This window comes from Felis catus, chromosome E2 (assembly GCF_018350175.1).
Source record: "Felis catus isolate Fca126 chromosome E2, F.catus_Fca126_mat1.0, whole genome shotgun sequence".
Taxonomy (NCBI): domain Eukaryota; kingdom Metazoa; phylum Chordata; class Mammalia; order Carnivora; family Felidae; genus Felis; species Felis catus.
In genome coordinates this window covers 12898412-12920009 of record NC_058382.1, presented here as the reverse complement: position 1 = coordinate 12920009, position 21598 = coordinate 12898412, and the positions used below count along the sequence as shown (strand labels likewise).

The 21598-nt window shown below is 63.1% G+C and overlaps 1 protein-coding gene and 1 long non-coding RNA gene across 2 annotated transcripts; both read left to right on the top strand.

Annotated features, from left to right (window-relative positions):
* The first annotated feature begins 58 nt into the window (after positions 1–58).
* ERFL (ETS repressor factor like) lies at positions 59–21522 on the top strand. The gene is given in 7 exon segments (XM_045045526.1): positions 59–587; positions 16285–16364; positions 19175–19299; positions 19301–19410; positions 19751–19946; positions 20065–20182; positions 20561–21522. Coding segments are annotated over 7 exon segments (1392 nt in total). The 5' UTR covers positions 59–507; the 3' UTR covers positions 21244–21522.
* On the top strand, positions 2855–7111 carry LOC123382174. The gene is made up of 2 exons (XR_006590149.1): positions 2855–4356; positions 6483–7111. It is a non-coding gene; the product is annotated as an uncharacterized LOC123382174 (long non-coding RNA).
* Positions 21523–21598: the final 76 nt, after the last annotated feature.

Here is a 21598-nt window from a genome sequence, read left to right as displayed (position 1 = left end):
TCCGATTGGGCAATGCGAGCCCCTCACAGGTGTTACCTACAGTGGGACGCCCTGGGTTGCCCTCGCCAATCCCAGAGGCCGGGATTAGAGACAAAGAGATATTTAGAGATAAAAAGTATGAAAGCTCTCTTGGCTGGTGCTCTTTGCTGTCTTATGGGCGGCTGTCACTAACATTCCAAGGATGTTCTCCTATTTTCCAGAAGGGTGCTGCGTGCAGTGTAATAAGTGTTGCCTCCCCACAGCGGTGGGCTCTCTAACTGAAGGGTGTAACATACAGTTAATGGAGTTCTTGCTGCTCAGGTGTCCCTTCTCTCTTCCCAGGTGTTCCTTCGTGCATTTAATGGTCATTAAGTACGTTCCAGTAGGTGTTCTCGACGTCCTGACAGTGTTCTAGCTTTCCTGAAACACCTGGAGGGTGTTGTTTCTCCCCTGAATGGCATCACGTGCAGACGAGGAGTCCTACCTCCCAGGGGGTGTTCTGGAACCTCCTCCTTGGCATTCAGAGCCATGGACCGCGAAGGTGCTGGGTGGGTGTTCTCCTCAGTCGGCTGGAGGTCACAGACACCCCAGAGGTTCAAGTCCGGCCGGTGAGCTATCTTCAGGGATGCTGTACACAGTCCAGAGTGGTTCTAGACACTCGGGAGGACCGGTGGCTTTCCAGAGGGGTCTCCGGAATGGCCTAATGAAGGGGTGGAGACGCCCAGTGCAGGGGCCCCCTGCTGGCTCCCTGGAAGAGCGTGGGTCCACGCGGAAACAGATGAGGGGCTTCTCGTTTTCTGGAGGAACGTTTAGTATTTTTAATATGATCGTTCCAAAGTAGTGACGTTCATAGCAAGTGGTTTATTTCGTGCTTGACCCAGGGGGAAGCGCTCCCCCCACCCCGTCCTGCTGCTCCCCTCCCTCGGAGGTAGCTGTCGTGACCGCCCTGCATCGCAGCTGGGCCACGTGAGGCTCGCGCTTACTAGCTCACGTTGAGATGCTGAGTAACTTGCCCAAGTGCCTGGGAGCGGTGGTGGGGCTGGAGCCTGCTGAAGTTCTCTCAGATCCTCTGGCTCCATCCTTCCGTCTCACTCCCCCCCCCCCCCCCCCCCGCGTCCCTGCCCAGGGGTCACTGGGGCTGGTGAGATCTTGCATAGCTGCCCTGGCCGGGGCGTATTCCTCTGGGGACTGTTGTTTTGCCCCGAGACCCTCTCTCTCTTGAGGCAGGTGACTCCAAGGGCTGCTGTTCCCCTGAGAAAGGGTCACTGGTGCTTGGGGGTGGGGCAGAGCCTGACCTGAGAATGGGAGAGAAAAGTGGGGGGGGGGGGCGCAGAAGCAGTGAGGGGAAGGAGGGGAAGGGGAGAGTGGGTGACGAAGGCCATGGTCAGGCTAGGCCAGGGAGTCTGGAGGGGAGCTGAACTCTGGGGCTGGGGGCTGCTGCTCTCGGAGGCCTGAGGCCATGGCTCTTATTTCAGCGGGAGCAGATCCGGCCCTTCCCTGTCCCTGCAGGTGTGAGTGAGCTCCTGACAAGGCGTGGGGCGTGTGAAGGGGAGGGTCAGCCTGCCTGCCCCGGGGTTCTGTGCTTGTCAGTGTGTCTGTCCAGATGCCCTGGGCTTGTGCGTCACCCAAGCTTTGTGTGTTCAGAGGTGGAGTGTGACCGTGTGTCGCCATGGTTGTGTGTGTGTCTGTGTGTCCAGTCTGTGGGTCAGTGATTCAGGGTCCATCTGTTTGTGTATGTACTTCTGTGTGTGTCTGAGTGTCCAAGTGCCCACTAGGCTGTGTATCCTGCGTGTGTTTGCACTGTGTTACTGTCTCCGCGCGTCCCCATGTCCGGGTGCCTGTGTGTCTGTGTGTCCGGGTCCGTTTCGAGCGTCCAGCAGGGGTCCTGGCCGCGTAGTTGCTCCCTCCACCTCCTACCCGCCAGTCGGTTCGTCCGCGCGTCCTCCTCGGGAGGGGCGGGGCGGGGAGGGGAGAGAAAGGGGGGGGGTCTCTCCACCCACCCCGCCCCCACCCCCACTCCCTCAGTCCCGGGATCGAACCTTATTTAGAGTCGCGATTCGACATCTGTTTTCAAATTTGATCAGCTCTGAACTTTATTTTCCGAGTTTGAGGAAAATTATATTCCATCGATCGCGCTCCCGCCCCCTCCCCCGCAGCGCCCGCCGCCGCCGCCTCCATATATCTGCGCGCCGAGCCGGCCGGGCGGCCGCGAGGGCGGAGGCGCGCGGCGCGCCGCGGAGGAGCAGAGGGAGGAGAAGGAGGAGGAGGAGGAGGAAGCAGCGCAGGAGGCTCAGGAGGACGGCCGGCCGCCCGCGCCCCCGCACCCCCGCCCCGTCCCCGGCGGCCCGCGTCTCCGGCTCTCGGCGCGCCTCTCTCCCGCGCGTCTCTCTCCGCGTCTCGCGGTCTCTGCTCGGCCCCCCTCTCCGCGTCCCCGGCTGTCCCTCCGTCTCCGGGTCTCTCCGTCCGGGTCTCGCAGTGACTCTCGCTCCCGCTCCGTCCCCCGGGGCCCCCGGGCCTCGCCCCCCGCCCGGCCCCGCCCCCCGCCCCGGAGCCCGCTCCCCAGGACGCCGCCGGGGCCATGGCTGCGGGATCCGAACTTTAAACACTTCTCGCCGGACCGGAGCGGAGGCGCAAACCCCGGAAAGTGAGTGAGCGCCGCGGGCCGGCGCGGGGGCGGGGATGGGGGGCGGGGCGCGGGAGGTGCTCCCGAGGGACCGTCGGAGCCGGGCCGCCGAGCCCGGGGCGGGGAAGACGGGAGGGGTCGGCGGCCCAGGGCGGAGGCGGCCCGGGGTGGGGGTGGGGGCAGCGCCCAGCTCTGGGGGTGGGGGAGAGGGCTGGAGGTGCGCGCACGGGACAGGGGCTCCGGAGGGGGGGGGGCGGAGGAGTGCGTGAGAGCGCTAGAGACGGGGTCGGCAGAGACTGGGGTCTATTTGGGAACCGGGGCCTTCGGGCACACCTGAGGGGGTTCTGGACGTGCGGGGCTAGAATCCTGGGAGGTTTTAGAGACCAGGACTGAGGGCTTGAAATTTGGGACCCGGGGGTTCAGAGCCAAGAGACTGGCTATTGGGGGTTGAGAGCTGACAGTTTGAGGCTGGAGTCCGTATGGGGCGTGGACCTTTGGGGCTGTGGTCAGTATGAAGGTTTAGCTGGGGGTGGTGGTGGTGCTGGGAGGTCTGGATTTGGAGCTGGAGTTCAAGGCTGAGGGTCTGCACACTTAGCTCTGGATATTTGGGGTCTGGATATTTGGTGGAAGGGGGTCATTTGGGCCAATAAATGGGTCTACACACTTTGGGGCTGGGAGCTCCTGACCTTCCAGGGACTGTGTCCTTCTGGGGACAGGTGGCCAGTATGCTGCACGCCTTTGCTGTCTGTCATTCCACCACCGTCCCAGGGCCATGCTGGGCCACCTCTGCCATCTCCTCCGTGGCTGGGTCTCTCCTGACTGTGTCTCTGTCTCTTCCAGCATCTCTGGCTCCACCTCTAACTCCAAGAATCTGTCTCTGACTCTTTATCTCTGTCTTTTGGAGCATCTCTCTCTTCCTCTTTGGGTCCAACTCTCGGACGATCTCAGAATCTCTGTGCCTCTCTCTCCCCAGGTCTTTCTCAGTGTCTCTCTGTCTCTGCCTTTCTCTGTCTCTTGCTATCTCTCTGTCTCTGCCTCTCCCAGCATCTCTGTCTCTGTCTCCCCCTTGCTGGTTTCCGCTCAGATTAAGCCGGGGACCTAATTCCAGGCCCAGGATCGAATTTTCTGGCAACAAAGGGAAATAGCGAATCGATCGGTCGCTCCGGAGATTAAGAGACAAGCGGCGCGCGGATCTATCACGGCTAAACGGCCCCCCCGCCCGCTCCCCCTGCCCGGCCGGCCCGCCGAGGCCCAGACGCGCTCCGCATCGCCAAGCAGCCTCAGGAGCCCGGCTGCCCGGCAGGCCCGGCCGGCCTCGCTGAGCCCAGAGCTGACTGCGTGAGCTAACTGCGCGCCCTGCCAGGGGCCGAAGCCCGCGGGAGGGATCCCAGCGCCAGCCCTGGCCCCTGGGGAGGGGAGGAGAGGGAAGGAGGTGAAACCAAGGCAGTGAATCACCCTGAAGAGCCATGCTGCGCGCACCTGTGGCCGCAGGTAACACCTTTCACTCACACCTGTGTATCAACACACCCTTCACGTTAGCGTGTCCCCTTCAGTTCCCCACATCTGGACCTCCAGGTAACGTTAGTCTCCTTATACCTGTCCCCTGCAGGTAACCTGTTCTCTTCATCTGTCCCTGTAGGTGTCACCTATTTCCTGTCACCTGCTTTTACAGGTAACACGTGTCCCTTGCAACCTGCCCCACAGATGCCTATGATCTCTCGGTGACACGTGTCCTCTCTTACCTGCTTCTCCAGGTAACACCTGTTCTCCAAAATCGGCCCCTTCCATTCGAATCCCTGCCTCTGTCCCACGCATGCCACATCGTCCCTTTCCTACCTGCACCCCCCCATTCCCTGAAGCTCTAAACACACTTAGTAAACACACTTCTCACACATTCCTGTTCACTTCTGTGTCTCAAACAGTACCTGTCCACCCTATCTTCTCTCTCTGCCCCCCCGCCACACACACACACACACACACACACACACACCCACACTCCGTCCTTCGCACATAAGCACTCATCCCCTTAACCTGCCCCCTCCCACGTCTCCCGTCCCATACTTCTCCCTTCCAATGCTAACCTTGTCCACCCTCGTACCTGTCCTTCCAGAAGCACTTCCCACTCATGTGTCACCTGAGAACACACCTGCTTCCCATCACGCTCCCTGCCTGCACCTAACGCCCCCCACACTCCGTCTCCCATCCTTTGGCCCAAAGATACCTGCTTCCGCTGTCTTTTCCGCTTGTCAGTTCAGGTGACTCACCCCAGACGGCAGGTGCACCCACCTACCCGCACCTGTCTCCTAATCGGCACGGCTTGATTGCTCACACGTGCAGTGGGCCCTGGGCACCCTTCCTCGTGTGCCTCCCCCCTGCCATGATGTCTCCTACCAGCCCTTGTCCTGAAAGTCACCCCTCCCCCCTCCACACTTGAGCTGCTCACGTTGTCTCTGGCCCCTTCTATCTCTCTGTCTCTGCTTCTCTTTTGTCTCTCACACCACCACCTTATACGTACACAGGTTTGGACGGGGAATCTGACCTTGGCCTCAGGCAGCTACCTGTTGCCCCACACCGTCCCTCAGGCACTACCTACTTCTCTTCCTCCCCCACAGAACTAATTCCCCATGTTTCCCACATCCCCCCTTCCTTGCTGCACGAGGTCAGCCCAGCGTCTCTCCATACCTGCCCCTTCCTCACCTGTCTGCCAGAACATCACCGGCTCCAATGTCCTGTCCACTCACTCCTGCAGCAAACACGTACCGAGGCTTCCACACCTGTCGCCTCCCTGATCTCTCTCTGCTTTTCATCTCTTCAAGTGGGTCTCTGCCATACCCCTGGCATCCCCAGCCTGTCCACAAAGGGAATGCCTGCTCCTGGCCACACTCTTGCCCCACAGACGTGAACCAGCTTCGAGTCTCCTTCCCTCTCACTGACGTCCACGTAGCTCTTGTCCCGTCACAGCTTTTTATTTTTTTATTTTTTTATTTAAATAAACATTTTATTTATTTTTGAGAGAGACCGAGCATGAGTGGGGGAGGGGCAGAGAGAGAGGGAGACACAGAATCCGAAGCAGGCTCCGGGCTCTGAGCGGTCAGCACAGAGCCCGATGTGGGGCTCGAACTCATGAACCATGAGATCATGACCTGAGCCGAAGTCGGACGCTTAATCGACTGAGCCACCCAGGCGCCCTGCTTTTTCTTTTAAAAAAAAAAAAAAATTTTAAGTAAGCTCCATGCCCAGTGTGGGGCTTGAACTCATGACCTTGAGATCAAGAGTCTTATGCTGTGCCGACTGAGCCAGCCAGGCCACCCCCCTTCACGGCTTTTTCAGACATTGGGTACATAACCCAACACCTCTCAGCCACCTTGTCTCAGCTGTGCTCGTGCGGCCTGTCACCCCCCCCCATCCCACCCCCGCACCTTGAGAGCCTAACCTTCAGATCCCTCGCACCTGTCTCTAGCCTGCTCCCCTCTGGAGATACCTGTCCCTTTTCACAGGACATGTCACCGGCCATCTAGCCCCTCAGGGAACACCTTCCTTGATGAGCTTAAGTAACACCTGTAGCATTTGCTGACCACATAACACTGTTCCCAGGGGTTCCCACACCTGCCCTCTGCATCGTACAGACTCCCTTAAGCCGGAGGCTCTCGGACTTCAGTGTGCAGGGGAAACACGTGGAGGGGCCGCTGGCACATACCGCTCCGGGCCTCGCCCCAGAGACCCTGGTGCGGCAGGTCTGGGGTGGAGCCCGAGACTGCATTTCTAGCAAGCTCCAGGTGCTCCTGGCCCGCGGACCGCTCCTTGAGTAGCACCTGCCTACTCGGAACGTGTTCCCAGCTCCTGCCCGGTTTCTTTGCGTTTTGGTTTTGTTTTGTTTTAGACCTTAATCTCTGCACCCAACACGGGGCTCGAACCCACGACCCTGAGATCAAGACTTGCAGGCTCTACTGACCGAGGCAGCCAGGAGCCCCAGCCAGCCACTGCTTATTCAGCCTGTCTCGGTGACTGGCAGTGTTCTCCGTTCTTTCTAACCACAGTCTCGTTTCCTCCTCACGAGGCCCCCCGGGAGGCAGGTCCTTATTCTTATCCCCAATTTACGGAGAAGGAAACTGAGCCCCGAGAAACGGAGTAGTTTCCCTGAGGTCTCAGAAACCGGCAGTTCTTGGAGGCCATCTGACTTCAGTCATCCAGGTGTCCTTACCTCCCCCACCTGCCTAGCAGGTGACCTGCTTCCTCCACAGAGGCACCTGTCCGCCCTGTCACTTTGGCAACCCTTGTTTCTCCGTGACCCAGCAGCCCTCCTGCTGCCCAGCCTCGCGTTCTCCCCCCACTCCTGCCATCAGTCGTGTCCCATCTCGCTGCTCGTACACCTGTCTCTTGGACACCCACTCCCCGGGGCCGAGCTGGTCACTCACATCCTCAATCCCTCCCACCGTCCAAGCTGCCCGGAGCCAGCCCAGCTCCTCCCAACACGCTCCTGTCTCCTCAGACACCCCTTGCCCTGCAGAACTACCCATCTCTGCACACCCGTCTTCCCCAGCCTGGTGCCTCTCTGCCCACCCTCCCTCTGTGTGCTTCCTCTCTGTCTCCCGAATCTGAGTCTCTGTCTCTCTCTGTATCTCTGTCTCTCTCTTCCTCCCTCCCTGTCTCTTCGTTCGCCGTGTTTCTCCACCTCCGTCTGTCTCTGTGTCTCTGTATCTCTGTATCTTCTCTCTTTATAGGGTCTGATTCTTGTTCTCTGTGTCCTGCATTCTCTGTCTCTTTCTCGTTCTCTGTCTCCTCCCACCTCTTCTTTCCCTCTCCTTTGTTCTCTCCTCCGAAAGTACAGGTTTTGGGGGCTTGAAGTCCTGACCCACGTTTGAGTCCAGGCCTCCCCACTCACCCTTGTGGGACTTTGGCCAAGTTACTTTTCCTACCTGAGCCTCAGTTTCCGCATCTGTGAAATGGGCATCACGGCACTTGCTACCTCCCAGGTCGTGTGGTGAGGGTGGGGTGGTGAGGGAGGCAAGAGGACCTGGGCCAGATGGGGGCTGATCTTCCCTCCGTGGCTTCCTCTCTGCTCCCATCTCTCCCCAAGGGCTGCTGCCCCACCTGGATGTTGGTGGGAGTATGTGTGGTGGGGGAACGGAGAGAGAGATGGGCAGAGGCGTCCGGGCCAGGGCTTGGGCATGGGACCCGGTGTGGGGCTGGGGACAGGGATCGATCCGCCTCGGCGGCAGTGCGCGGGCCAGGATTGCATCTTGTCACAATAATTTATTGCTCTCATCCCGTCTGATCGATGGAGCTGAATTAGCACCGTGCGATGCCCCTGGAGCCCCGAGCCTCCCCCAGCCTGGCCGGACCCCGGCCCTTCTCTGGCCCTCGTGGGATCCCCTGTGGCCCAGGCACCCAGCTCCCATGGGCCCAGGACCTGCCCTTGGCCCCAGGCTCTGGGGCCCTGCCCTCTGTTTCCTGCTTGCCTGTCCGCCTGTGCCTCTCTTCCCTTTTTGCCTCATGTTTGCCTTCCTGGGTCTTTGACCCCATTTATCTGTTCCTCATTTTCTCTGACCCTCAGTCACTCGCTTCTCCCCCATTTTTGTTCCTCATCTGTTTCTCTGTCCCCCTCTGTTCCTGTGTCTCAGTCCCCCGTCTGTCTGTCCCCCTGCTTCATCCCTCGGTCTTCCTGTCCCCCCCCCATCTCTGTGCCCCTGACCCCACGTCTCGCTGTACCACCTTCATCACTGCCCCTTGGTCCCTGGCTTTCTGTCCCTTTGACTCCCTGTCCCTCTGTTTCTCTGCCTCCTTTTAATATAAGTTTCACTTAAGCCCCGTTTCCTGAGCACATACTTGGTGCCAAGCCCCACGAACAGGACACAGGGTGCCCCTGCCCCTGCCTCTTGGCCATCACGGTCCAGAGGGGCCCTCTTGGACTTTGGCCGCTGGGATTAGCTGGCCACACTTGCCTTCAGCTTTCTGTTCCTCCACTCCTCCGGCACTGCCAGATCACAGCCCTTGCCCCTGCACCTCTGTCACTGTCTCTGATACAAGGCAGTTGGCGGGGGGGGGGGGGGGGGGGGGGGGCGGGGGAGGGTGGTGCTGGGGTGTAGGGATGAGACAGGGGAGGGAGCTGGAGCTGAGGAGTCTAGGGAAGAGGTTGGGGTTCAGGATGAGGCAGGAGGTGGGACCTGGCCAGGTGGAGGTGAGGAGGGAGGGGCAGGGTGGTTTTGGAGTTGGGGCGGTAGCCAGGAGCTGGGTCAGCCCCTGGGGACGCTGACCCCCCCCCCCCCCCGCCAAAGACCACAGCTGGGCCTTGTGCTGGCCATGAGCCCACGCTTGTGCCTTCCCCTTGCTCCCGCCTCCTCTGCCCCTGCAGCCCCTGCAGCCTCTGCCCTCCTTGCCCACTCCTTTGCCTCCGTCCTAATCCCTCAATTTTCCGCATCTCTGCCCCTCCTCTCCTTTCTCCCTGACGGGGTCCCTCCTTGGAACAGCTCTCTTCCCGACCTCTGTCTCCCTAATTCACTTTGTCCAAGCGGCTCTGACTCACTCCCCTTTTCCAGGTTTCCCTAACTCATCCCCTTCTGTCCCCCTCTGCCTCCCGGTAGGTGTTGCTTTCCGCTTGTCTCTGTCCCCCACTCTCCCTCTCTGGGTGTCTCCCCCCTCCCTCTGCCCGCCCCCCACGCTTCCTCCATCTCTTGGGGTCTCTGAAGGGGAAGGCAGGGGGTAGGGAAGCAGCCTGAGCTCTGGGTCCACATCCGCGGTGGCGCCTCCCGCCCTCCCCTCCCCTCCCCTCCCCTCCCCCAGTGCTGTTTGGTAGGCGGGGTGCGTGGCACTGCGGCTCCCACCTCCCCGGGGACGCTCCCCCCACAACTGACACGGTTCCGCGTGCTGGCCACAGCCCCAGGGATGTTCGTGCAGAGACTGGGACTCAGGGAACGAGAGAGACGGAGACAGAGAGACAGACCCAGAGACACCAGCGAGAGGGAGAGAGAGGGGGAGAGGGTGGGTGTGAGGTCTCTGGTGCTGCCATGGCTTGGTGCCTCTCGCCTTCCCCAAATCGCGTCTCAGACACACCTTCTCCGGGCCGGGAGGCCGGTGCCTTGTCTGTCTGCCGGCCCGTTCTCCTGTCTCACACAGAGTCTGGTGTGTGTGCATATGCGTGTGCACACGCGCAAGCTACCGTAACTCTGTGTGTGTGTGTGTGACACTGCGGGGGGGGTGGGGGGGGTGGGGGGTGGGGGCGGGCTTGACGGTTCATGTGGCTGTGACTTGTGTTGCAGTGCGTGCAGACGTGACCTGCGGAGACCCGTGCGTTCCAGGGCAGCGGGGACTAAGTGTGGGAGCGGGAGCCCGTGGGGGCTGGGAGACGCCGTCTGAGCCGTGTCTGTGAGCCCGTGCGTGCCTTGTGCGTGTGACGCTCCTCTGCGGGTATCTGGTGTGACTGCCCACGATTCTGGAGTGGTGCGGAGTCTGAACTTTCCAAGTCTGCTGGCCTGTCTCGGTGACCGGGACGGCCCACGCCTCTGCAGGCGAGGAGACCAGAAGGCTTAGTCCAAGGGAGGCGTGGGGTGGGGGGGGGGGCGAGCGGGCACCACCCCAGGAGCCAGGCTGGCGAGTGTGGGCATGGGACACTGTGAAGGAGCAACTGTGGGCTGTGGTCACAGCTCCCGCTCGCCCCCCCCCACCCCCACCCCCACCCCCACCCCCACCCGCGTCAAAACCGGCCGCGTGAGCCTGGGTGGTGGTGTGTTTGGTGTTAAGGAGGTGCCGTCGTATCTCCGAGCCTGTGGGCTTGTGTCCGAGTCCGAGGCCGGACGTGAAACGATCCTGCGTGTGCCCCGAAGAGTGTCGAAGGCCCTGTGCGCTTGTGGTTGCGTGTCTACGTGTGCCCGTCCGGCTGGTGCGCGTGTGCTCTCCACGTGGGAGCTGACGCCCCAGCACGCGTGAGGCCGTGTGTGTGTGTGTGTGATGACGCGCGGGCACAGACGTGTGCTCCGCGCTGCCCTGTGTGTGTCGCGTGTATTCCGTGGGTCTCTGTCATGGGGGCCTGCGTGCTCCTGCCCCTGCATTTTTTTTTTTTAACTTTTTAATTTTTTTTTTTGAACATTTATTTTTGAAAGACAGAGTGCAAGCAAGGGAGAGGCATCACGAGAGAGGGAGACACTGAATCCAAAGCAGGCTCCGGGCTCTGAGCCGTCAGCACAGAGCCCGACGCGGGGCTCGAACCCACAGGCGTGAGATCATGACCTGAGCCAAAGTCAGACGCTCAACCGACCGAGCCGCTCAGGCGCCCCGTCTGTCCCTGCGCGTTTCGTGTGCCCGAGTGGAGATGCGCTAGCTCTCAAATGAGCCAGCCTGTTGTGGGGATGACGGCGTGTGGCCTGGAGAGAAACAGCCAGCGGCGTGTTTGCGTGGGAACGTACGTACACGTGCGCTCACGCACCCCAGACGCAGAGACGCCCCCGCCCGGGGGCAGGCTGAAGCATTTGGTTGATGCGGGCAGGGGTGGGAGTGGGGGTGACCTTGGGGGTGGGGGGGGGCGGGCAAGTCCAGGCAGGAAAGCCCCCCCATCCCCTTCCTGGCCCAGTCCTCCTCGGGACAGCCGCAGAGGCCCCCTTGGTGCCTGCGGTGAGACCGCCTTCGGGCCCGTGTGCACACGGATGTGGGCAGGTGCGTGTGCGAGCACGTGCGCAGGTAGCGTGCGACAGCGGGCGGCTGGGCCGTGCGCGGCCGGAGGGGACAGGGCGCACGGTGCGCGACGCGTGCCTACCGGTGGGGGCCTGGAGAGGGTGGTGCGAGAGTCTGCCGTGTGTCCGCCGTGTGCCCAGATGTGTCCCGCGTGGGCGTGTGGCCTAGGGAGAGGCGTGTCCCCGGCGCGGGTGCAGACGGAGGGTCAGGGTGTATACGCGTGTGTGTCTAGCTGTGAGGTGTGTGCCTGTTGGCGTGTGTGTGCGTGTGCGCGTGCGGGGGCGGCAGCGGGAGAAGGGTCTTGGGCCGCGTCTCTCTCCTCTTTAGACAGAGCCCCGGAGAAGATATGAAATTTAAAAAAAAAATCAATTTTCATTCCACTTGTGCAGATTGTGTTAAGGGGAGGGGGTGCTGGGTGAGGGATGAAGGGGCTGTGGGGGGGGGGGGTGAGGCCCGAGGCGGCTCCCGAGGCGGCCGGAGCAGCTTAGAGAAATCAAGACAACTGGTTAAACCCCAGCCCAGGGGGCCGGGGTGCTGGGGGGGGGGCGGGGGTGAGGAGACCAGAGGCGAGGAGAGATGTGGAGAGACAGAGACGCCCAGAGACAGAGAGAGACAGAGACGCCCTAAGACAGAGACAAGAACCGCAGACCCCGAGACTCTTGGAGCTCCAGGCGGACGGAGGGATGGAACAACAAAGACCTCTGTGAGACGGACCCCGCCAGCCCGTGGGCCTGAGGCCGGGAGCCCCATCTCTAGAGAGACAGAGGCAGACGTAGGCCTGAGACGGTGCCCGCTTTACACACGCAGACACGCGCTGGAGAAGTGCGGGGGGGGGGGGGGGGGGCGGGTGGACAGACAGCCGGACAGACGGCGGCTTGACCTCCGAGTGCCCGCCTCGCCGCGACACAGCCCGTCACCCAGTTGGCCTCTGGGTGTGAGCGTGCTGCTGGGCGGGCTGGTCCATGTGCGTGTGTGTGTGTGTGTTTGTGTGTGCGCGCACGTGTGTGCGGTCTCATGGTGGCTGTATCGGTGCCACGTGTGCGTCTGTGTCTCCGTGTGACACAGGGTCTCTGGTGCTGGTGCGTGTGGCACTGTGTGCAGCTGTTGCGTCCCTCGCGTGTGTCCCTTGTGTCCCTGGCTTGGCTGTGCTGGTGTGTGTGTGCCCGGGTGGGTGTGGCGCCGTGTCCGTGTGTGCTCGTAGGTCTGCGTGTCTGCGTGCGATTGTGTCAGTGTGTTTCTGTCCACGGTTGTGTGTCTCCGCTTCCGGGTGGGATCAAGGTGGTGTGTGTATCCCTAGACAACCGTGTGTTCCTCTGTGAATATCTGTGAGCGTCGTGATGTGTGTGTGTGTGTGTGTGTGTGTGTGTGTGTGTGTGTGTGTGTGACGGTCACGGGGCGTGTGGCTGTCTTGACCTGCGTGTCTGTGTGTTGCGTATGACACGGGTGGGGGGGGTGCCGAGGGTGCCGTGTGGGTCTGTGTGAAGTGTGCCTGGGCCGGATTGTGGGTCTGTGTGACTGGTTGGCGAGGAGGGGAGAGGCAGCGTCTTGCCTGCCCAGCCCCTCTCCCCACACTGCTGCATGCACACGCACAAGCACACATACATTCAGTGCCGTGGCTGCAGGCGGTGGAGATGGGGGGTTGGGGGGGGGGAGGAAGCAAAATAAAATTAAAAATTAAAGCTGGCCCGGAGTCCCCATCCGCACGGCGCGGACCGGCGGGGCGGGGCGGGGGTTTGCAGCGGCTCCCCTCCACAGCTACCGGGTCTGGGGCCGGCTGTCCGTGTGTCCAGCGTCCTAACCGGGCCCCTGCCTGGCCCCGCGGCCCCAGCCCCGCAGGCCGCGCTCCTTCCACCGGTCGATCGGCGATCAATGGGGCCAGGGGGGCGCCAGGGGCAGGGCGAGATCAAAGGGACCCCAAGAGACGGACAGTGGGACGGAAACAGAGATGCGGAGACAGAGACGGAGACGGAGAGACAAGGACGTGGGGAGGAGAGACGTGGAGAGACGTGGGGACCCAGAGAGAGAGACACGGGGAACCCTGAGACGTGGTGCTGTGGACCCCGTCCGTCAGGGCAGGGACCCAGTCCCTGTGGGCCTGACCGGACAGAGACGGGGACGGAGAAGGGGCAGGCAGAGATGGCGAGACGGCAGAGACGCGTGAGAGATGCGGGGGGGGGGGAGCGTGGGAGCAGGGCCCGGAGCGCCGATCCCACGGCTCCTCGTTATAACGTGTCCGGAGGAGGCGGCGGGGAGTTGAAAGCGTCGGGAAGAGAAATCAAAACCAACACGGAAATGAGAGGGGCCAGTGGGGGTGGGGGCGGGGGCGGAGGCAGGAGGGAGGGGGACCCGGAGAGGCAGAGCGAGCGGGAGGTGGGAGAGAGGTGGCCGGCGAGGTGCGGAGCCGGAGGAGCCGGGAGGGAGATGGGGAGACTGAGGCGGGACGGGCTGGGGGCCGAGCCGGGGTGGTGGCACAGCTGGGGAGAGGGGAGAGCCGGCGGAAGAAGGGACGGAGGGGATGGGGCGCGGGGAAGCCAGAGATGGGAGAGACCCGAGGGAGGTGGGGGGGGCACAGGGGTTGGGGAGAGGGGGTGGGAAAGGATGGGAGGAGACCCCCTGGGTTGAGGAAGACCAGGAAAGAGAGAAGAGAGATGGAAAAAAGGAAAAGAAATGAGGAGGAGACAGAGAAGGGGAGAGAGAGAAGAGTGGGGGGGGTGGGGGGGGGAAGAGACAGGGAGGGAGAGCAACAGAGAAAGTTGGGGAGATTGGATGGGAGAGAGAGGGGACATGGGGGTGTGGGGGCAAGGTGGCCGCAGGAAGGGGGGACCCTGAGGAGGCAGATGAGGTGGCCGGGGGCCTGAGTGATGGAGAGGACCGTGTGGGAGAGACGCAGTGGACACCGGGGGGCGGGGGGGCCGCCTGGGTGCCCGTGGGGACCCGGCAGGTCTGGAGGGAATGGGCCATCTGCCAACTCTTGTCTGCCGTCCAAGGGGTGAGGTGGGGCTTGTGGGGAGCAGAGCGGCCGTGTGGGGTCTTTGGGGAGAGCGGTGTCTGCGGGGAAGGCTGTCTTATAAGAGCACGTCGTGGGGGTGGGGTATTTGAGGGGGGTGTCTGAACGAGGAGGTCTGAGAAAAGTGCTCTCTCTGAAAGGTGGGGTCTCAAAGGGAGGAGCGGTGAGGGGCTGAAAAGTAGCTAAGGGGGAGGATGTGCCCGAGGGCTGGGTGTCTGAGAGGAACAGATGTCCAAGGGTCTGGGGGCGCGTGGGGGGTGTCGGTGTGGTGGGGTATCCGCGGGGGAGAGGCTGTCAGAAGGGTAAAGGTTCTGAGAGACGGGTGAGGAGGGGGGAGGGGGTATTTGAGGAGAGGGGTATCTGAAGGAGCAAGGGGTCTGAGAGAGAGGACCTGAGAGGGGAGGCATGTCCAAGGAGGAAGGGGTGTCTGAAAGAGGAGGCATATTCAAGGGGGAAAATATGTCTGAGGGAGGAGACAGATAGGGGCACAGGTGTCTGAGGGGGGAGGCATATCCAAGGAGGAAGTGGTATCTGAGGGGTGCTGTTTGGGAGAGGCAGATTTTAGGGGAAGGAGTGTCTAAGGGGGTTGTCTTGAGGGGAGGCATATCCGAGGAAGAAGGGTATCTGAGGGGGGGGCCTCCTGGAGGGAGGCAGATCTAAGGGAAGGGGTGCCTGGGGGGGGGTGCTGTAGGGTGAGGGGAGGCAGATCTAAAGGGAAGGGGTGTCTGGGGGGGCTGTGGGGTGAGGGGAGGCAGATAAGGGGAAGGGGTGCCTGGGGGGGGCTGTGGGGTGAGGGGAGGCAGATCTAAGGGGAAGGGGTGTCTGGGGGGGCTGTCTGGGGGAAGGGGGTCTGAGGGGGGCTGTGGAGTGAGGGGAGGCAGATAAGGGGAAGGGGTGCCGGGGGGGGGCTGTGGGGTGAGGGGAGGAAGGTCTAAGGGGAAGGGGTGCCTGGGGGGGGCTGTGGAGTGAGGGGAGGCAGATAAGGGGAAGGGGTGCCGGGGGGGGGGGCTGTGGGGTGAGGGGAGGCAGATCTAAGGGGAAGGGGTGTCTGGGGGGGGCTGTGGGGTGAGGGGAGGAAGGTCTAAGGGGAAGGGGATCTGAGGGGGGCTGTGGGGTGGGGGAGGCAGATCTAAGGGGAAGGGGTGTCTGGGGGGGACTGTGGGGTGGGGGAGGCAGATCTAAGGGGAAGGGGTGTCTGGGGGGGCTGTGGGGTGAGGGGAGGCAGATCTAAGGGGAAGGGGTGTCTGGGGGGGGCTGTGGGGTGAGGGGAGGCAGATCTAAGGGGAAGGGGTGTCTGGGGGGGCTGTGGGGTGAGGGGAGGAAGGTCTAAGGGGAAGGGGATCTGAGGGGGGCTGTGGGGTGGGGGAGGCAGATCTAAGGGGAAGGGGTGTCTGGGGGGGGCTGTCCAGGTTGGGGGAGGCAGGTGCAAGTGGTAGGGGTCTGAGGTCAGGGAGGCGCATCTGTGGGATCCCTCCTTCAGGGTGCTGCTCTGCGGGGGCAGGGGGCCCTCTCTGGGCCGGCGGGTGAAAGCTGGGGACCGCTTGGGAGCTAGATGAGCCAGCCCGGGGGGGAGGGGGGTCCACTGGGCGGGCCAGGGGGTGGGGGCGAGGTTCAGAGCGAGACAAATCTGGGGCGGCCAGATAGACAGAGACCCAGAGACGCTGAGACGGATGAGAGGTCAGGCACGAGCCGGCCGGAGAGGCGGCGGCGGCGGCGGCGAAGCTGGTGCGGGGCGGGCGGGTGGCGTGGCCAGCCAGCGAGTGTGAGTGAGCCAGCGAGTGGGAGCAGCGCGGAGGGAGGCTGGGGGCGACGTGGGTAGTGACTGAGGCACAGGGTGAGGGCGAGGCTGCGGGAGGAGAGGCTGGGAGGCAGGGTCCGTGGGACGTGGGTGGAGAGGGTGGCGGGTGGCGGGCCGGGAGGGCCCGTGGGGAGCGCCCGCCCCACTGACCCCTGTCTGTCTCTCCTGCCTGTCCCCCGCCTGTCCCGTGTGTCTGTCCCGGCCTCTCTGCAGGGCTGGCTCCACCATGGACTGTAGCTGCGTCTCCGACCTTCTCTTCGCCCCGCCCGCCCTGCCGGCTCTCTGGACCCCCGGTAACTGGCCCGGACCTCCTGCCCCTCCCAGCCAGCTGGGTCCTCCTTTCTGCACCTCTTCCTGTCCTCCCTCCTCTGTCCGGGTCTGTCACGGTCCCCTGAATGCAACCCCCTAATGAGAAACTTGGCTAAGAACTTCACAGCCAGATGTCCCTGCCACCTGCCTACTGGGACGTGAGGGTCTTTGGAGGGTAGGGGAGGTGTTGGGGTCCGAGAGGGGTAGGCTCCTGGGATCCGAGGTGCTGGGGTCTCGGCCTGCTCCCACCCAGGACCTTGGGCAGAGAGGCAGGTACTGGAGACGCCCGGGCAGTGATGGAGCAGGGCGGGGACCAGAGGGGGCACCAGGCCAGGCGCGGGTGTGCAAACGGACAGGGGCTGCCTGGCCAGGGGGACGTGGAGCACGGTCCAGCCAGCCGGAGCCCTGGGACAGAGGACGGCCTGCTCAGAAGCGGACACTCAGAGCTGGGGATGTGGACAGTAAGACCGGCTTGGACGTGCATTTAAGCCCAAGTCACACGCCCCACAGATGGGGAGTGCGCGTGTGCGTGCGTGTAGACTGGGACTCTGTGCCTGCTAGTTTGGGGGCTCGGAGTGTGTCCTTGCGTCACACGTCAGTGCTTCTGGAAGAAGTGGTCGCACTGGGAGAGTGTATGTGCAACGTCTGTCTTTGTGTGAGCTGGCGAGCCTGCTCGTGCGCGTGCACACACACACACACACACCCCTACCTGAGCGTCTCTGGGCTGGGTGGGGGGTTTCTTTGGGACATTGGGCACAGCATGTCTGCGTTTTAGGATTGGGGGTGTCTGTGGGCTTGCCAAGCACGTACCTGCCTCGGGGGTGAGGCGCTCTCGACCATTACTTCCCGGTGCGTGTCATGGTCCGGGACGGAGGTCTCGGTGCACTTCGGGCTGCGTGGGCGGGTGGGTGCCCCCCCAGGCCTCTGTGTCGGTGTGTGCGCGGTGGGGGGAGGGGTCCTTGTATCCGTGGGTCACTGTGACTGAACTTGGGGGGGGGGGTCTGTCACAGTGTGTCTGCGGGCTGAAGTTGCGGGTCCTCTCTAGTTGTGCGTTGTGGGTCCCGGCAGATCCAGTCCGTCTGAGGAAATGTGTTTGAGGGCACGTGGTGGTTCCAGACTGAGTCGTGTATCTGCAGGTGTGGGGCAGTTGTGCCCTGTCCTCTCGGGGTCGTGCGCGCGCGCGTGTGTGTGTGTGTGTGTGTGTGTGTGTGTGATGCAGTAGCGGGTGTGGAATGGGCCGGACCTCACGAGCTGATTGAGCCCCATCACCCGGAGTAAGAAAGACCCAGAACGGGGTTGAGAGAAAAAATTCTCCCTTCGGGGAGGAAACCGCCTCGCCTCCCGAGCCCTCGGCGGGAAGGCATTAGCGCCGATTCTCACGCACCAGCGCCAGGCAGCCTGGGTGGGACCCTGCTGCTCCTGGCCTCCTACCGCTGAAATTCTTTTAAGCCAGAGAGGGCAAGGACCTACCCTGGGGCCACACAGCAAGTAGGTAGCTTAGCGTTGTTCTCAGGCCTGGGCCCGGGGGTCTCTGAGGAGGGAGGGAGGACAGAGGATGTGGCCCAGGATTGAGCACAGAAGCGGGCCCGGGGCCTTGTGGATGGGAGGGGAGATTCAGGGGTGGGCGAGACCCTCCCCTTTCCATCCAGCTTATTCGGCACATTTGGACAGTAGGGTGCAGGCCACTCGTGTGTGTGAAGCGTGTGCCGAGGGGCGAGCCCTGGGTGTTACAGCGCGCGGGTGCCTGTGTCTCGTGGGTTTGGGAGGCCGTTCTGCAGGCGTGGTCTCAGCCCGCGTGCGCCTGTCAGGCTGACACACGCGTCCCGATGCCGCACCCGCCAGTTCTGCCACACCGTGTGTGATTTGGGCCTTTGGCGTCCTGTGCGTCTCCCGTCATGGCTGCGTTGTTAGTGGGTCTTGGTTCCGAGGGGCCGGAGACGTACGACTGTGTGTTGGGACGGACGTGTGATGCCGGGTATCTGGTGTGTCCGCCGTGGTGGCATGTCGTGGGCGAGGTGTCGTGCCCCAGCAGGAGCGCCGCCCTCGGGGCCGCCTGTGTCCCACGGTGTAGCTGGGCATCCCTGGAGTGTGAGGGGACGGCTGTGTGCGTGCTGCAGGTTTACGCTTATGCACACTGCTCTAGGACCGACAGAGCCAGGTGTGGGAGGGGATGTGGCACGTGAGAGTATAAGTACACGGACCGGTGCAAAGACACACGGGCACACGGGCCTGGCCGCCCCAGGGCGGGGTCAGCGGAGGGCTTCAGGGAGAGATGGAGCAGGGGGCAAGGGACAGGGAGGGGGTCATGCAGCAAGGGGTCAGGGGTGTTCCAGAGAGCAGGAGCGACTGGGGGCTTCTCAGGGCAGGGCTGGAGGGGGCAGCGGGAGGAGGGCTGTCCCCGTGTCGGGGGTGCCCTTCCCCTGCAAGCTGCCCCCTCCATTTCCTCCCCACGGTTGAGGCCGCAGGAAACTGATCCCTCCCACCCCCACCCCGGGGGCGCTGAACCTGGCAGACTTCAAGTGCCAAGGTCGAGGATGAGGCTGGAGGTGCCACCCCGGGGTCCCCGGACAACGGAGTTCTTGCCTCTTTGGCCAGATGGGGGACTAGACACCAGCTGGGGTAGAGAGTAGGAATTGGGTCCCTAAAGACATCAAGGGGTGGGTAGCTAGCTGTTCATCAGAGGCTGGGAGTCGGGGGAAGACCGGATGCCTCTCGGTTCCGGAGTCCAAGTAGGACCGGGAGCCCTGGCCTCGGTGTCCTGACCCGGGGCCACTCCCCTGCCTCCTGTCCCCAGGGTTTGCCTTCCCAGATTGGGCCTACAAGCCGGAGTCGTCCCCTGGCTCGAGGCAGATCCAGCTGTGGCACTTTATCCTGGAGCTGCTGCAGAAGGAGGAATACCAGGGTGTCATCGCCTGGCAGGGGGGACTACGGGGAATTCGTCATCAAGGACCCTGACGAGGTGGCTCGGCTCTGGGGCATCCGCAAGTGCAAGCCCCACATGAATTATGACAAGCTGAGCCGGGCCCTGCGGTGAGGAGGGGTGGGGAGAGGCCGGCTGGCACCTTGCCCCTTCTCCCCTCCCTGTCCCTCCTGACCCCCACCCCCTGGGGCTTGCCCTCAGTCTCCTGGGGCAGAATCCCTCGGATCCCAGCGCGCAGTAGCTACCGTGACTACTTGTGAGCGGACGGGAAGCAAGGAGGAAGGCCGGAAGCCAGCGTCCCAGCCTGCTTCACCCTTTCCTTGCCTTGTGACCTTGCTGAAGGGACTTCTGTGAGCCTCCGCTCCCCCAAACTATAGTGCTCTGTGCACCGTGCCTGGCACAGAACGTGAGTTAGGGGCCCTGCCCAGCATTCCCTCATTCTCTCTCTAGCTACTACTACAACAAGCGGATTCTCCACAAGACCAAAGGGAAGAGGTTCACCTACAAGTTCAACTTCAGCAAAGTCGTGCTGGTCAACTACCCGCTGTTGGATGTGGCAGCAGCCACCACGGGCTCCCCACTCTTGCTGACCCCTGGTCCCTTTGGGGGGACCCCTGGGCCAGATGCTCCTCCCCTTACCCCTGAGGTGAGTTAGGGACACTGAGGTCCCAGCACTGGGTGTCTGGTGCCCCCCTCGCCAGCCATCAACCCCTGGGGACGGGGCGGCCACTCTGAGCGGTGCTGCCTCCCCCCTCCCCCTCTAGACCTTGCAGACCCTGTTCTCTGCCCCTCGCCTGGGAGAGCCAGGGGCCCGGGCGCCCCTGTTCACCCCTGAGACAGATAAACTGCGTCTGGACAGCCCTTTCCCGTTTCTGGGCTCCGGTAAGAGCCTGCGGGTGCTGGGGGAGGGGGGGGGGAATGCTGCATGTGTTTGAGGGGAAAGGATGGGCAAAGATGGGGAGAGACAGGATGCAGGAAGGAGGCCCAGGGCGAGGTTGTGTGTGTGCATGTTTTAAAAGCCACAGGAGGATTCGTGGAAGGCAGGGAGGAGAGGAGGGAAACTAGAGAGGGAACAGCCTGGGAGAAGGGCTTTCGGGGCGCCAAAGGAATGGGGAGACCCGGGGAGAGCTGGGGGCAACCACAGGGCGGGGGGCGGCAGATGTCGCGTGGGAGAGAGGGAGAGAACCGGGTGGAACACTGCAGGCAGCCCCGGCAGTGGAGGTGTGCCCGGCCTGATCCTCTGTCCCCTGTACTCACCAGGTGCCACCGGCTATTCTAAGCCCCCTGGCCTGCTGGGTCCTTATGGCCGCGCCTTCCCAGAGTACCCCTGGAACTTTAACCCGTACCTCACCGGCCCCTTCCCCAAGCTGCCCCCCTCTCTCTACCCCCCACACTTCTACCCCAACCCTCTGGCCGGTCCCCTGGGCCACCTGCCCTCAGCAGGGGCAGGGGGAGGCCCCACAGCTTCACCCCTGCTGGCTGCGACGGGGGAGGGCCTGGGCCCTGAGCGCCCCTCGGGCCTGGCAGCCGCCCCTCGCCTGGCACTGCCCGGAGCTGGGGGTCCAGAGGCTGCGCTGGGTGGGAAGGAGGACAGCGACTCGGAGCTGGAGATCACTGATGTCAGCGGCTGCAGCTCTGACAGCGAGGGCGACGAGGGCCTCCCTGTGCCCCCAAGGCCAAGGCGAGCAAAGGGGGGATCGGCAGCTGAACCATTGTGGGGTAAAGGATTCTGCCAGGGTGGGGGCTTGGGGGGGCAGCCTCTGCCCTGGTCCAGTGTGCCCTCCATGTCCTGCCCAAGGCCAAGGCCCTGCCCTCGGCCCCTCCTAGGACCGGCCACATGGTCACCCACCTTCTTTCCTAACCCTGGGTTGGGGTCTCGCCTCCCCCTTCAGAGGGGGAGGGGACACAATGGTCTCCAGCCTCTTTCCCAGGCTCCGGTTTGAGGGGGCTCCCCGCCTGGCCCCACTCCGAAAGTGCAATATGGCGCCCAGCCTCTCCTGCCCGCCCACCCCTGTGCTGTGACCTGCGTGTTTGTTCGGCCACGTCTGCTCTTGTGCCAGCCCCAGTCCTGACACCCTCCCCACACAGGCCCCCTGGGGACAGGGAGCTCAGAGCAATAACCCCGCCCCCAGCCCCTGCCCAGGAGGGCCCCCTCCCCACAACCCCCAACAGCCACCTCCAGAGAGTTTACTACAAAAATAAAAGAACGGAAAGGAGTGTGAGATGTGGGGGAGCCCAGTGTCATGGGTGATGGCGGGGGCTCAGGGTGTGGGAGGAGCGGCCTTGGGAGTCTCTGTT